Raw genomic sequence first — 13847 nt, 5'->3', positions numbered from 1 at the left:
CTCATCTTCTACTTTACCTGCGCTGGAGATCGCAATCAGATAACGAAAAGAGCCGAACTCGGCCCGGAGTTTAAGCCGAGGTAAATCACGTGCCTATCCCAGTTGCCCTTGACAAAATATCCATACAGAAGCATTTGGGAAGTAGCAGTGAATAGACAAGGCAGAGAGAGAAGAAAGGGAGGAATGGGGAGGGAGAGAGAGGGAGAGAGGGAGGGAGGGAGGGAGAGAACATCCATCGAGCTACCAAAGAGTAAGGAATAATGGCAGTTAACGCTAAATATCCAAAACTCGCTAGTATGCGATATCCTGAATCCTGATAACAACATTAATCATACATATAGGAAAGAGAACAGATCCAGACGGCTGGATAACCCCAAAGCAAGATATCTAAAGCCTTGGATTCCATGCCATAGACACCGGATCAAGAAGCAGGCTCTCCCAAGAGAGCATCCCAAATCTCCCCAATCTCAACATCCTGCGCCTTTCTCACGTACTTATATTTATACCCCTGTTTATCCCCCATTTCGTTCCCCTTAATTTTAGAACTATCGCCGACCTCCTGTTTCCCCCACATGGTCATTAATACTTTGCCCAATTTGTCGTTATCCTTGGTCAGCTCGTCAACTCGTGCTTTCCAAACATCTTCTCTCTCACGCATGATATCGATAATCTTGCCATCGATCTTCTTTGCGGCCGAAGTGTTGGCCTTGATGATAGCCTCGAGTCTCTTTTGCGTCATATGGTGATGTGCTATTTCTGTTTCCATGCGCACTAGCTCCTCCTCGAGACTCTCTCTACCTTCTTGCTCGGCCTTGAGCTCCGCCGTTAGGACGCTCTCTCTATTCATAGAGGCAGCTAAGCGAGCCTGTAGCTCACTACTTGGGCCTTGCTTGTTGTTTCGATGCTTGGCCAGCTGCTCTGAATGGGTCGATTTGAGTCTTGCGATCTGTGACTTGTGTGATTCTTCAGCTTCAGCTCGAAGTTTACGCAATGCATTGATAGCCTGATCGTGCTCCTGGGTGGTTTCTGTGGCCCGTTTCTTCAGCTTTGCATTATCGCACGTAAGAACGGCCATTCTTCCGAGAAGCTCTGCATTTTCGTTCTTAATAGAATCAAGTTTGGAAGATGCTTCACTGAGTCGATCGCGATACAGTTCCGCCTTGCGGGCTTCAAGTCGCGCCACGCCATTGGACTTTTTGAGTTGCTTTTGTAACTCCCGCTGGGTCTCTTCTGCCTCCTTTGAATGTTCCTTTCGTTGCTCCGAGGATTTCTCCCCAATGCCTTTGAAATGCTCTCTGAGAAGGTCGATAATTTCGAAGAACGGCTTTCCTAGGGCAGGGAGAGCCAACTCCCCTGCGAATTTTTGAACCTCTCTGAGCCTTGCTAAGCTTTCCGCAGCTTCTTCTGCTTTCTGAGACTCTGCCGTTGTCAACCGTGTTTTTAGGTCTTGAACGGTATGCTCTAGTTCCTCTACTCGTTTTTGGAACGAATCTCGTTCTCGAGTAGTGGAAGTCAACTGATACCTTAGGCTATAAACCCCGCCCAGTTTCTTTTCACATTCCTGTTTTACTTGCTTGATCTCTGCAGTCGTTTCCTCAGCGTGGCGTTGATGTTTTGCGCGGGCTTCCTCTAGTGCCTTCTCGGCCTCCTTAAGTAGCCTTCCTTTTTCCTTGAGACTGCTCTTGAGGGCAGATTCCTTCGAAGACTGACTAGCAGCTCCGCTCCGCACCTGTTCCAATTCAACTTTGGCCGCACGTAAATCCTTGAGTTCAGTCTCGCTCAGCTTGGTTCGTTCGTCACGCCTCTGCAGTTGTTGTTTTAACTTGCTCACTTGCTGGAGTAATGAACTTCCCTCTGCTAGTTTCGCTTCCATTTCCCTGATGCGTCGAGTTTTCGCCTCAAGGTCCATCTCGAGTTGGCATATTTGCTGAGCTGCACACAAGGTTTGGTCCTCTTGCGGGATAGTGCTTGTGTCTTCCATCCTAGAAAGCTCGGCTGTTGGCGTCGCTGGAACGGATTTTCGGCCTGGAGTATAAATAACTGAGCTTTCTTTCAGGTTGCTAGCATTGTTGTCCTCAGCGGCTAGGGCAGGTTGGTTTTTTGATGACGAATCTTGCTTTGCTGGTGCATTTACATCTCGCCAGAGGAAATGGGCGGGGGTAGAGGTCTCCATAGTGTGATCTAACTGGGTGTAGTCCTGTAATCCCGTAGCTCTTGTTGGGCCGTCGAGATCCTGTCCATCGTCCTGTTCGCCTTCAACTTTCCTTTCCCCTTCCACTTCACCCTCGCCATCTTTGTCTTTATCCCCTCCGCCGTCAACTTGCACTTGAGTGCGCTGAGTATTGTCCAGGTCCACGTTTTTCAGAAGCTCGACCATGTTCAGCGTAAAATCTTCTGGGCCTTCAATATCGGACAGGATACCAGTCCTTTCATCTTGAATATTGTGTTTCTTTCCCCCTTCTTCCTTTCCAATGCCCACCGTCTCCCCGGGAAGCTTGTTCAGGTCAAAGGTATATTCGGTGAGGTCGGCTTCGGAGCCACTCTGGTCACCTTCAACAGGTTTCTTAGGCGATTCACGAACTGGAATTCTGCTCTTCCATACGGGATGAGGTGTGGATATTTCTTTGCCCAAGGAGCTTTTGCTCCAAGACCTGACGTGTGGGAGCGATTTTCGACGGGGCAAAGCTGAGCCTACTGGCGAGACGAGGAACCCGGACTGGCCTGGGGTGTCGTGGGAGGTCGGACACGGCGAGGAGAAACGGTTCGCCATGGTTGGTGAGATCGTAGGAGTAGAGATATTCCTGTTATGCAAACTCTTGACCCAACACAGCTCACCGCCGTATTTTCCAGCTGAGTTGGCCTTCAAACCATCAGTTTTGCAGTGAATGTTTACATATTGCCGTTTTGGGTTACCGTGATATTTTTACACGTGACCTCGAACGTCATACGTGGATTTTTCGCATCTCGAAAGCAATTTAAGACCAGCATCAAGGAAACAACATCAACAACGTCAACAAGCAGCCATTTAATCCTGATATGGCTGCAGTGGAGCTCCTATATACTAGATATCTTGACTCGACGTCTTCCCCGCCATTGACATGATGAAATCTAATCCTTTTTCTAGCTATCTAAGTACCGATCGACGCTGGGACGCGTCAAACCATGGTAGCAACTTGTCCTATGACGTCGTGGTTTACTTATGAGGCGGGCAGTTCTGAGTGCCATTTAAAATGCTTATAGTTGATGGCCTACCTTCTCCAGACTTTATAGCTGCTTCAATTTAGCTGCCTGGTGGTTAAACCAATCTATAACCCATAAATTGTAAGTCTCTTCGTACCGTCCCGTTCAAGATGCCGAGCGAGCCCACGCCAAAGTACCACCAAAAGGTGTACCCCAATTTCAGTTTGAAAGACAAAGTATACATTGTTACAGGAGGAGGGAGGGGGTTGGGCCTTGTGATGGCAGAAGCAATGACAGAAGCAGGAGCTGAAGGTTTGTTGAAATGAAATTCTGACCATCATATATAATATATTAATGTATTTCTTAGTACATTGCTTTGACCGGCTAAAGGAGCCTGATCCCGAGTTCGCTGTTTCGCAGGAGATTGCGAACAGAGACCACATTGGGTCTTTACATTACCATCATGTTGATGTCCGCGACTCGAAGCACCTGGATGATTCAGTTTCTAAAGTTACAGCTCACTCAGGCCGAATTGACGGCCTTGTAGCCGCCGCTGGAATACAGCAGCTCAAGGACGCAGTCGATTTTACCCCAGAAGAGGTTACCAGGATGTTTGACATAAACTACACTGGACTTTTCATGACAGTCCAGGCAGTCGCGCGGCATATGCTGGATTTTGGGACCCACGGCTCCATAGTTCTGATAGCTAGTATGAGTGGCTTTGTTGCAAACAAAGGTATGCATTCGGCTACTTATAACTCTTCGAAAGCGGCGGTGATCCAGCTAGGTCGCAATCTTGCGATGGAATGGGGACCGAAGGGCATACGGGTCAATTCTCTCTGCCCAGGGCATGTCATTACACCAATGGTGGAGAAAAATTTCGAAGAAGTCCCTGATCTCAAAACAGTTTGGACAAAGGAGAGTATGCTGGGTCGCTTAGCTCAGCCTGAGGAGTTTACCGGGGCCGTTATTTTTATGCTAAGCGATGCGAGCAGTTATATGACTGGCAGTTCACTTCTCATTGATGGCGGCCACACTGCGTGGTAGTGCCACCCGCGCGTCACTTGAAGCTTTACCCTTGCTACGCTTCTACATCCTTCCAATTATTTCTATCGGAGCAACCCTTTCCTGTGTGTCTCCACGGTTAATCGTCTTTGGTTAGGTTCAAATTTGCAGTGCTTGTCCTCAGGTTGAGTGTATATTAATAGCATAAACCTCCCAGGTGAATTACTTCCTCGCGTATGTATATACTGACCTATAACATTAGCTGCTGTCTCATTTACCATGCTATCCAGAGATTTATATCTTGGGCAGTCTCTATCCTCCACTTCTTTCAAGGGCTCATACCAAGTACTACGCTATCCTACATTACAGTAAGTAGCAAGAGTAAGTGGCGAATGCATCAAACGCTGTCCCAAGCATGCTCTATGGTGATTAAGCTGATAGGAGGGTCTATGGCTCGTTCCGAAATACCGATGATACCCTTATACCTTTTAACCATGGCTCAGGGCTTCATTCCAATAGTGACTGCCTTTTGTCCATCATATCATCCACAGAGACTACCTCCAACGAAAATTATTTGAGGGTGCCCCCTTTCCAGCTCCTCCTTTTCATCCACCGCCGCCTTCCTCTTTCGTCGCTATACAAACAACTATCTTTCACTAGGGCCTCATATTATTCAGAGGCTGTATACAATTATCCCTTTACTACCTACCGAAGCTTGTCTCTATACTTAGCCCTATCATCACTCTTATAATTACCTTTATATACCCCATGCAAACTCGGCCATCACTAAGGCTTGCTCTGGTTTGAACCGGTAGCCCCTTTACTTGATAAGCCATAGGGGTCCTTAAGCAGAGCGTTTTTTTTTTCTCGAAATTAGCTGTTTTACCGAATCAAATTCTGGTCGAACAAAGACAATATGCCCAAAATACACTACTCCACGGCTGCAGTTTCGTATGCCGGACCGATTCCACTGGTACCGTCAACGCAAAGCACCCAGTCCCCTCCACCACTCAAACGGAAGAGAAAGACACAAGGCTCCACTGAAGGAGACGATGGCCTGCCAATACTAGGAGATGATGAAATCTCAAACGAAGATTACCGTTGTGGTGGGCCAGGCCTTGTGAGGTACCCTGTAGTAAAGCAGGATTTGGATAACGACCATCCTCTACAGGCGGTCTTTATCACACAGTTAAAGGGGTCGATGGTAAAGATATTACAGAAATGGGGTGTTGATTTCTCAACGATAACCCTTGGCCGGCAAGCCCATGACAACGGTCGTTTAAACCCTGATGTCGACACTATTACTGTACACGCAACGAAGCATGCACTGGACGATTCGTGGTTTAACGCTTGCAAGGAGATTCGTCGACATTTCGTCCAGAAAGAGCAGTCGCACCTATGTATCGAGATTATTGATAAAACAGCATTTTGCAACACGCTTCTATACGCAATTACGGTAAGTGATTCGTTTGCGCGCACCTGGAAAGTCTTACGCCCCCTGGTTTTAGACGTGCTGGGAGACACTGACTGGACTGTGCTCTCCACGATGACTCGCGACACTATGAATGAGCCCGACCCCACCACGATACTTGTCGTCGTTAGAGAAGAGTCGACCCATGATTGGACTGCTGTCAGAGAGGCCATCGTTGACATTCTGGACTTGCACAAACTCGGGCATGTGGCGGTTGAAATACGTCGTGGTTCAATCGAACCTTATGGACAGAAACCTTCCCTCCGTGGTTTACGAGACTGGGATATGTTTGCCCACCCTGGTGGAAGTATTGGGGTTCATGGATCGGACCAGGCTTCATCCACCTTCGGCGGGTTTTTGGAGCTACAGCTTCCGTCGGGGGAATGGAAATTATACGGGGTTGCGAGTTACAGCGGTATAATGACTGGGAAAGCTGACGACATGTGGGATAAACACGGAATTCGACCTGACGATATAAGGAACGACCTTTACCTTGATCATCCAAGCCTTGGGGATCATATCTCATCGATTAAGCAGTACCGACACGAGCTATCGGTTAATGCGGGACGGGAGTCGTATATTGCGTTGGAGAAACGCATTCTTGAAGGCGCTTGCCTTTCACGAAGTGACATGTACAGCTTTGATTGTGCTCAGCAACGGATTACGGACTTACGACTCTTCACTGCGAAGGGGCGTAGTCTTTACAACAGGACACAGCTGCTTCTAGGGAAGGTCTATGCGGCCTCCGGGCATCGTCGTAGCCCAGAGTCAAGACTGCTGGATTGGGCATTAATAGATGTGATGAGTGATCGCCTCTCGCCTAACGAAATACCTCAGTTGAATGTTACCGGTGAAGCCCAGAATTCGATTTACGTATCTTCGTCCGTTTATGTGGAGGGTGTAGCATACCCACAGTACGATATCTTTATATGCAAGACCGGCCGGTCCGGGTTTACTGACGGGGAGATGGGTAAACTTCTAGAAGCTGATGTCCAGAACTGGTTTCAGGATTCCCATGGTGACTGGAAAAGTGTCAAAGGGACAGCTTACCAGATCTTCTCTGCCGTATCGGAATTCGGTAGCCCGGGAGACTCTGGTTCGTTTGTGACTTATGTGACCGGAGCATTTATTGGACTCCTTATCGGAGGTGTTTCAGACGTCGGGGTCGGTTTGTTTATGAGAGCCAGTGACCTTTTTGAGGATATTAAACTCATTACAGGTGCTCAGGACATTCGTATCCCTGAGGAATTTTAGTTGGTGTCCCACTTGACTCCGCTTCACTTGCTCCTTTCACGCGTTTTCTCGATCTGTTTACTCCAAAGCCTTTTATGTAGGCTAACCCCTAGGAATGCTCCCTCAAAATATATGTTTATACGTAATACGGCGAATTAAACGACGCGAGTTTATACCTTAACTGAAGCCATAAATGCTTCATGGGGCCAGGTCGTAGTATTTGCAATCGAAGCCCGTAGAGGATGTACTCAAAAATTTCAACGAAGAGATCCTGCATTTTTGAGCAGAATAGCTCGTTTTATTTCAGGTGCCTGCAACATGCATCCTAACGGCTGAGTCGAGAATTTGCAACCCGCCACAAAATTACCATTATTTCTACAACATTGTACAAGGTTGAGGAAAGCCCATGTTCGTATGATCCAGGAATATAGTATGTAATGGCCACTGTGGGATAGACTAGAAATTTGGATAGATTTTATCAAATTTCAACCCTCAGCTTCCTATAGTATTATATTACGGTAATGCATAATGTAAAAGGAAAGAATAGAGGGCACTGACGTATGAAAGCTGATGTGGTAGCCCATTGTTCGACGCATTAACAGGACATTCACACGAGCCAGCAATCATTACAGTTAAGACACCTACTCAAGAGAAGTCTATTGCAGTAGGAATAAGATAGCTATCCAGTAATTCTGGTCTGGCCACAAATTTATACACGTACTCTTAGTGTCATTGTATTTCGAAAATATTGGGCCATTTAATTTGTAGCCGTCAAAGCCCATCGTATTTTTGAAGATGAATAAGTAGACCAAGCCCAAGATCAAGGTATTTCTTTAATCATGGAGGCGCTGCCAACCAAGCAGCCAGCAAGCGCACTGGTTAACTATTAATTGGATGTCTAATAATCTACCTACCCAGTGCTCGGCGCGGCCGGCCGGATACCAAAGCTCAAAAATCAGTGACTTCAGCCGAGAACGACCATCTCCATCACTAAACTCTAACTAATTAAAGTGGACGGCACAAACCGCTCAGCGGGACAAACTCTAAAGTTTAAGTAGTGATCTGGTGCGTGCGCTTATTCTACACAAACCAGCGCTGTAGAGCTCGATTCATCGTTGGATTCGACGCTTTTTTTTCGTTTTATTATTTTTATTTTGAAGAGCCATATAAATCTACACTAGATATTGTAAGTAGAGGCCGCATCTGTCTCGGCTGAGAGAAATGAAGCTCGCCCGTCACTATTGCCAACGAGGCACTGTCTGAAAAATTCCTAGCAATGATTGGAAAACATACCATATCCAATGTTAGTCAAGAAAGCCTTACTGTTCTATACTTCTAGGCAATGGATTGTCTAAACAACGATGAATTTCATTTGGTAACAAAATACTATTTGATAATCTTGATACTACCTAATATTTCTCAAGCTTGGAATAACCGTAAACAGAGCGCCGGAAGAACATAGAAACTCTCCGTATATATCTCCTTCCTATGTTTTTTCCTACCAATAGCTTTCAGGGAGCACAAACCCCCCTAACTAATGCAAACATTTATCTCTCAAGGACGAATATATCCGTTCGATCAGTAATCTATCTGACCCATTAGTTACTGATAACTATCACAGTCTCATCAGACTTCGGTTTGGATTTATGTACTCACGAGCAGAACAATAGCATGAGCCTAGTTGAGTCGACCTGCCGCAACCGAGGCGGTAACATCTATATCCGCTACCAAGACGATCCACGAGACTCCGCCTAGGGTTGCGCATGGTGAACATCGCACTTGACGACAAGGACGGAGGATAAAGCAGCCTGTCGTAGTCGCTGGAGTAGATTCGATGTGATCTACGGGCGGGTGCCGAATAATATGATCTGCTTGGGATCGGTTCCCTTAGCTCTAGTATAAAAGGTTGGGACTGCTCAAAGTCGTCCCATAGGCGTCGTCTGGACGATTCGATCTGAAACTTTGGCCGGGGTTGCCTATCTCTCATCATCGTAGAAGTCCACATCTTTCAGCACTTTCCGCAATATAACAGGGACACAGCTTGGATGTATTTGAGTATTGTCGCAATAATAGCGCGCAGATGTCAATGTTATCAGAGTCAAGCTGTGATACCGAGAGAGGATGGGGTATTTGAAAGAGAGGATTTCAGCTACCCCCCCTCCTTCATATATAGTTTCTTCTCATGCTGGGCGTTATTAGCGCCTAGATATGTACGGCGCAGCGGTTAACGGGCTACTAGCGTAGAGTGTTTCATTGCAGGTGACACTCGGGAACGAAAAGCACTGCCCAGATGCGGCTGTCTGACGCATAGAACTTTTCCGACAGACCTGTCACAGATGCGAATGACCGTTCGAACGTTTGCAGGAGAGATCCAGCCGTTTGGTTGACGTCACGAATGTGTTTCTTGATGCGCCAGGCTTAAGTGATTGGATGTATTTTAACGAGAATGTTTCGCCCCAACTAACTATATATTTGCCAGGGTCCCTGCTAGCCCATCTTGAGGCTATACTTGTGTGTGTGTGTGTGTGTGTATCGCCGCTGGAGTTGTTTGTTACCGCCCATCACATCAATAGGCATGAACTTTTACTTACTGGACTTGGTTTCAACAGCGACTGTTAGCAAACTAGAATTTTTCAGCCTACTCTATCTCCCGCTAAGGATTTGAAGAATGGTAAGTTGAGCGCCGTTGTGCAAATATGCGGCAGGGCGCTCGATGATGCAAGAATAGATTTAAGTGTGCTTGTACCGAAAAGTGGGATATCACACCTGGTGCGGTGCCCATTTAAAATGAACGTATTATGGTAGCATTGCTCGTCACCATTCGCATATCAAGGCTGCTAAATATCAGAGATCAGGATCCAGTGACTCAGACAGCCTCGTTAGCTGTTTAATTCTGGGAGACAATGCAGTCATAGGTAGCCTTGTTTTCATCTATTAAAGCTTGGTGACAGATATCCATGTCAAGCAAGGCTGATTCTAGACCTGCTCCATCGCGACTATCACCCAAAGCCTGCGGATAATGAATGCAGGGAATTGTAAAAGAAACTGCAGTGACCAGATGACCAAGTGAGCTGGTATACGCCCGAGTTATAGGAGTAGATGGGCGTATAATCTTCTGTGCTCAAGTTTGCATCGCGGCGTACCATGGCGGCTGTGCATGACTGAGTTAGAATGGGAGACATCCAGCTTGAGCAGAGTGTAGATTCATGGATACTACTTAACTGTCGCCTTATGAAGGCGTCAATCTTCCTTGTCCAGCAATATACACTCCTTAACAGACTGTATCCGCCATAGAAAGGGCGGATTTGGCAGTAGAAACCGTATACTACAAGAGTAGTATAATAAAATTAGAGGTCGAAATGATCAAGTGCTATATCTTGCATCGAACGGATGGTGTTGGTGTTTAGTTAAGTAACTATCAAAGCCACCTTGCATCTCCAAAGATCCCGGCAACAGACACATAACACATATCTGACATTTCCAGAGCAAGAACTCCAGACATACCAGATCACCAGTAACGGTGCCTCCGAAGACGCCGTTTATATACCCAGATGCCACCAATTCTATCGAATCGACGCGATAGCCTGCGGCCTCGAGTGATATGCTATTATCAGACTTACTTCCCCGACAACGGGACCAACTATGTCTCCATGCTCCCGCTCTGCACAAACTATAGCGGCGTATCGCATGTAATACTGGCGGCGTTTCATATCAACGAGGACGCAGAGAGCATCACTCTGAACGACGACTCTCCCGATGACCCTCGCTATCTGCCTCTCTGGGAAGAAGTTCGCGTGTTGAAAGCAGCTGGAATCAAAATCATGGGAATGCTTGGAGGCGCCGCGAAAGGGAGTTTCCAGCGACTCGACGGGGAGATCCATGACTTTTATAATTATTACACTCCTCTCCGTAACATGATTAGGGCCCATGGGCTTGATGGACTTGATCTGGATGTCGAGGAGGAAATGTCTCTCCCAGGAATCGTTCGACTAATCAACAGCCTAAAGTCGGATTTTGGAAACGACTTCATTATTACTCTTGCACCTGTCGCGACAGCATTGATACAGGGGCTACGGCATCTCTCTGGGTTTGACTACTTCGCCCTGGAAGAACAGATGGGATCGAAGATATCGTGGTACCACGCTCAGTTTTATAACGGCTGGGGTGGGATTACTGATCCGTCGATGTACCACACGATCATAGCTAATGGCTGGAATCCCGAGAAGGTCGTCGTGGGAGTGCTATCGAACCCTCGAAACGGAACCCAGGGCTACGTTCCCATGGAGACACTGAATAGGGTTCTCCCGACGCTGCTTCAGAATTATCCTTCATTCGGCGGTGTCTCGGGCTGGGAATATTTCAACGCTCTGCCCGGAGGTAGGCAAGAGCCGTGGCAATGGGCAGCTCTTATGTCTTTGATCCTCGGGATGAAGTCTCTCTACGAAGCTGGGCTGGTAGGAGTCTTCTTGCAAAGCACTTTGGCTGGCCGGGATGGCAGATGATATACCAACCCCCTTTTTTTGCCCATAGGCCCATTTATATCTTAGTATAGAAATGAGCAAAGAAATGGAGTCTTGTCTTAACTCAGGTGGAGTAGAAATAGTAGAAAAGTGGTAAAGACAGCTGAAACCGTCCCTTTTATTTACCTTGTTACCCATGTCGTCATAGACCGTTGCCTTAAAATAAATACGCAGCCTCCCAAACACTTTACAACTGGACACGAAACTTCATCTCGACACTCCCTGACAGCTCCGTCGAGCGGACAATCGCTGGACGATGAGATAGCAGACATGCAAAAGTACCAGGAAATACTTATAACTGCCTGTTCGGTGGTTATCAGGCTCATCTCGTTCATTTTCTTGCGTTGGGTACGTGGCGGCGCGTTGCTGGTATGAACATACTCCGTACTGACATTGAGCATAGATTCCCGCCCATCATGCACCTCCAATCGCCGTCTCAACCCTCTGCGTCTATCTGAGTCTAATATGGGCTTCATCGACGACCTCGCCGTCCGACCGACCTTTGGAAGATAGCCGGGATAAGCAACGTACAGCTACGGCTGGGACCAGACAACCGGCCGCAAAGGGTGCACCACAAAAGAGACAAAGGAGAGGAGTGTCAGCGTTATGGTCTCTTATCTCGGGCGTGCCTTGCACCAACTCGAAGCTGGTTTCGTGGATTACAGTCGGTGTCAACGTGCTACTCAATATCTTCGTACTCGATTTCGTCTTCCGAGGTTCCGTTTTGCATGATCCAGCAAACCTTTCGTTCTCTCGCGTTGGGTACGTCTCGCAAGACAGCGCAAAGATTCTTATTCGAGAGCCGGACGAGGGAAACCTGCCGTTACATGTTTATCACCGAATGAAACATGACCCAGAAAACGAGCTGTGGACGGTGACCGCAACGATACACACCTTAAACGACACAACAGACTATACGTTCCCTCTTCTGATAGACGAGCTGGAGCCTGCTACAAGATATCAGTACTTGATATCTAATAATCTATCTGGGGAATTCACCACGGCCCCTGCACCCGGCTCGCTGGAATCGACTCGGCTCAATTTCTGGACTACTAGCTGCATCAAGGCTGGCTTCCCTTACAACCCACTCTCACACCCGCTTAGGATTCCTGGGATTGAAACGCTCTCCCAGGTGTATTCTAAGATAGACCAATTGGCAATCCCTTCATTCATGCTTTTCCTGGGAGATTTCATCTACGTTGACGTTCCCGTCCGATTTGGTTCTGCCATCAAGCATTATAGAGATGAGTATCAAAAAGTTTACGCATCTCCAAGCTGGCATGTTGGGGAACATCCCCCAATTGACCTGCCTTGGATTCATATGCTTGATGACCACGAGATTGCCAACGACTGGCATGACGGCAACGTTACCGAACCATACCCTGCGGCCATCGACCCGTATCTTCATTACCATGTGAGCGTCAACCCTCCAAAGGCTCAATCCCCTCACGCAATCCATGAAAACACGACATATTTCTCGTTTACTCGTGGGCCAGCATCATTTTTCATCTTGGATGCAAGGACGTATCGATCTGCTCCAGGTTCAACGAACTCAACAATGCTTGGATACGCTCAGCTCCAGTCACTACTTGATTACATCTCCTGTCCCGAACCTGCTGGCGTTAAATGGAAGATAATCAGCAGTAGTGTCCCTTTCACCAAGAATTGGCACATCGGAACCTCTGACACATGGGGAGGCTATTTGAACGAACGACAAGTTCTGCTGGAAGCTATGTGGCGAGCTGAACGTACATTGGGAATTAGAATTGTCCTTCTCAGCGGCGACAGACACGAATTTGCTGCCACGAAATTCCCTAATCCGCATACCAGGTCGATAGACCCCACTGTTGAATCTCCTGCGATGGACGTCGGCCAGGGTATTTATGAATTCTGCGCTGGTCCTCTGAGCCAGTTCTACCTACCCAGCCGTCCTTATTACCAAACTGATGATGAAGATATACCCATTAAATATATACCGAATGGGAACTTCAAGTTCGGTGCTGTCGATATCGAGACTCGGCCAGATGGGGAGTCCGTTCTTATATATACTTTATATGTGAGTGCTGAAGCTGTATGGCAGTACAAGCTTTCTGTGCCGCAGAATACAGAGAAGGGAGAAGTGGAATTTCCAGACGGAGAAGTGTTACTTGATATTGTCGACCTTCCGAATGGACAGCTGTCTGAGGTATCTCGGCTTTTCTGGGTAGGATTAGGTTGGGGGAGTATGCAGTTCAAGGCTCTTTTGAGGGGATTGGGAGGTTTTATTTTAAAAGGTGAAAGGTTAGACGAGTGAAATCGGCGATTGGATTATTCACTTTCTTTACCAAAGTTATCTTTTTTTGGGCTTATTCTTGTTTTCGTCTGCTACAGCCCTAGTTCTGTAGATAGATTCGGTCTTGAGATCAAAGGGGCGTAATAACTCATTGAAAGAGATCAGG

At 47.2% G+C, this 13847-nt stretch overlaps 4 protein-coding genes across 4 annotated transcripts; 3 read left to right on the top strand and 1 right to left on the bottom strand.

Annotated features, from left to right (window-relative positions):
- Positions 1 to 421: 421 nt before the first annotated feature.
- GIQ15_06458 (uncharacterized protein) lies at positions 422 to 2770 on the bottom strand (the record flags this gene model as incomplete). Its single annotated transcript, XM_033553875.1, has 1 exon — positions 422 to 2770. One exon carries the CDS (start codon positions 2768 to 2770, stop codon positions 422 to 424), a length of 2349 nt encoding a protein of 782 aa, XP_033403390.1.
- A 580-nt stretch (positions 2771 to 3350) lies between these two features.
- Positions 3351 to 4227, top strand: GIQ15_06457 (3-alpha-(or 20-beta)-hydroxysteroid dehydrogenase; the record flags this gene model as incomplete). Its single annotated transcript, XM_033553874.1, has 2 exons — positions 3351 to 3492; positions 3548 to 4227. The coding sequence occupies 2 exons, from the start codon at positions 3351 to 3353 to the stop codon at positions 4225 to 4227; spliced, it is 822 nt and encodes a 273-aa protein (XP_033403389.1).
- An 874-nt stretch (positions 4228 to 5101) lies between these two features.
- GIQ15_06456 (uncharacterized protein) lies at positions 5102 to 6910 on the top strand (the record flags this gene model as incomplete). Its single annotated transcript, XM_033553873.1, has 1 exon — positions 5102 to 6910. One exon carries the CDS (start codon positions 5102 to 5104, stop codon positions 6908 to 6910), a length of 1809 nt encoding a protein of 602 aa, XP_033403388.1.
- Positions 6911 to 10440: 3530 nt separating this feature from the next.
- GIQ15_06455 (alkaline phosphatase family protein) lies at positions 10441 to 13702 on the top strand (the record flags this gene model as incomplete). The annotated part of the gene is made up of 3 exons (XM_033553872.1): positions 10441 to 11343; positions 11584 to 11757; positions 11813 to 13702. The coding sequence occupies 3 exons, from the start codon at positions 10441 to 10443 to the stop codon at positions 13700 to 13702; spliced, it is 2967 nt and encodes a 988-aa protein (XP_033403387.1).
- Positions 13703 to 13847: the final 145 nt, after the last annotated feature.

Source organism: Arthroderma uncinatum, assembly GCF_011692745.1.
Source record: "Arthroderma uncinatum strain CBS 119779 chromosome Unknown scaffold5, whole genome shotgun sequence".
In the NCBI taxonomy this organism is placed as follows: domain Eukaryota; kingdom Fungi; phylum Ascomycota; class Eurotiomycetes; order Onygenales; family Arthrodermataceae; genus Arthroderma; species Arthroderma uncinatum.
The sequence above is the reverse complement of the archived record's forward strand: the minus strand, read 5'-3'. Positions and strand labels throughout refer to the sequence as shown.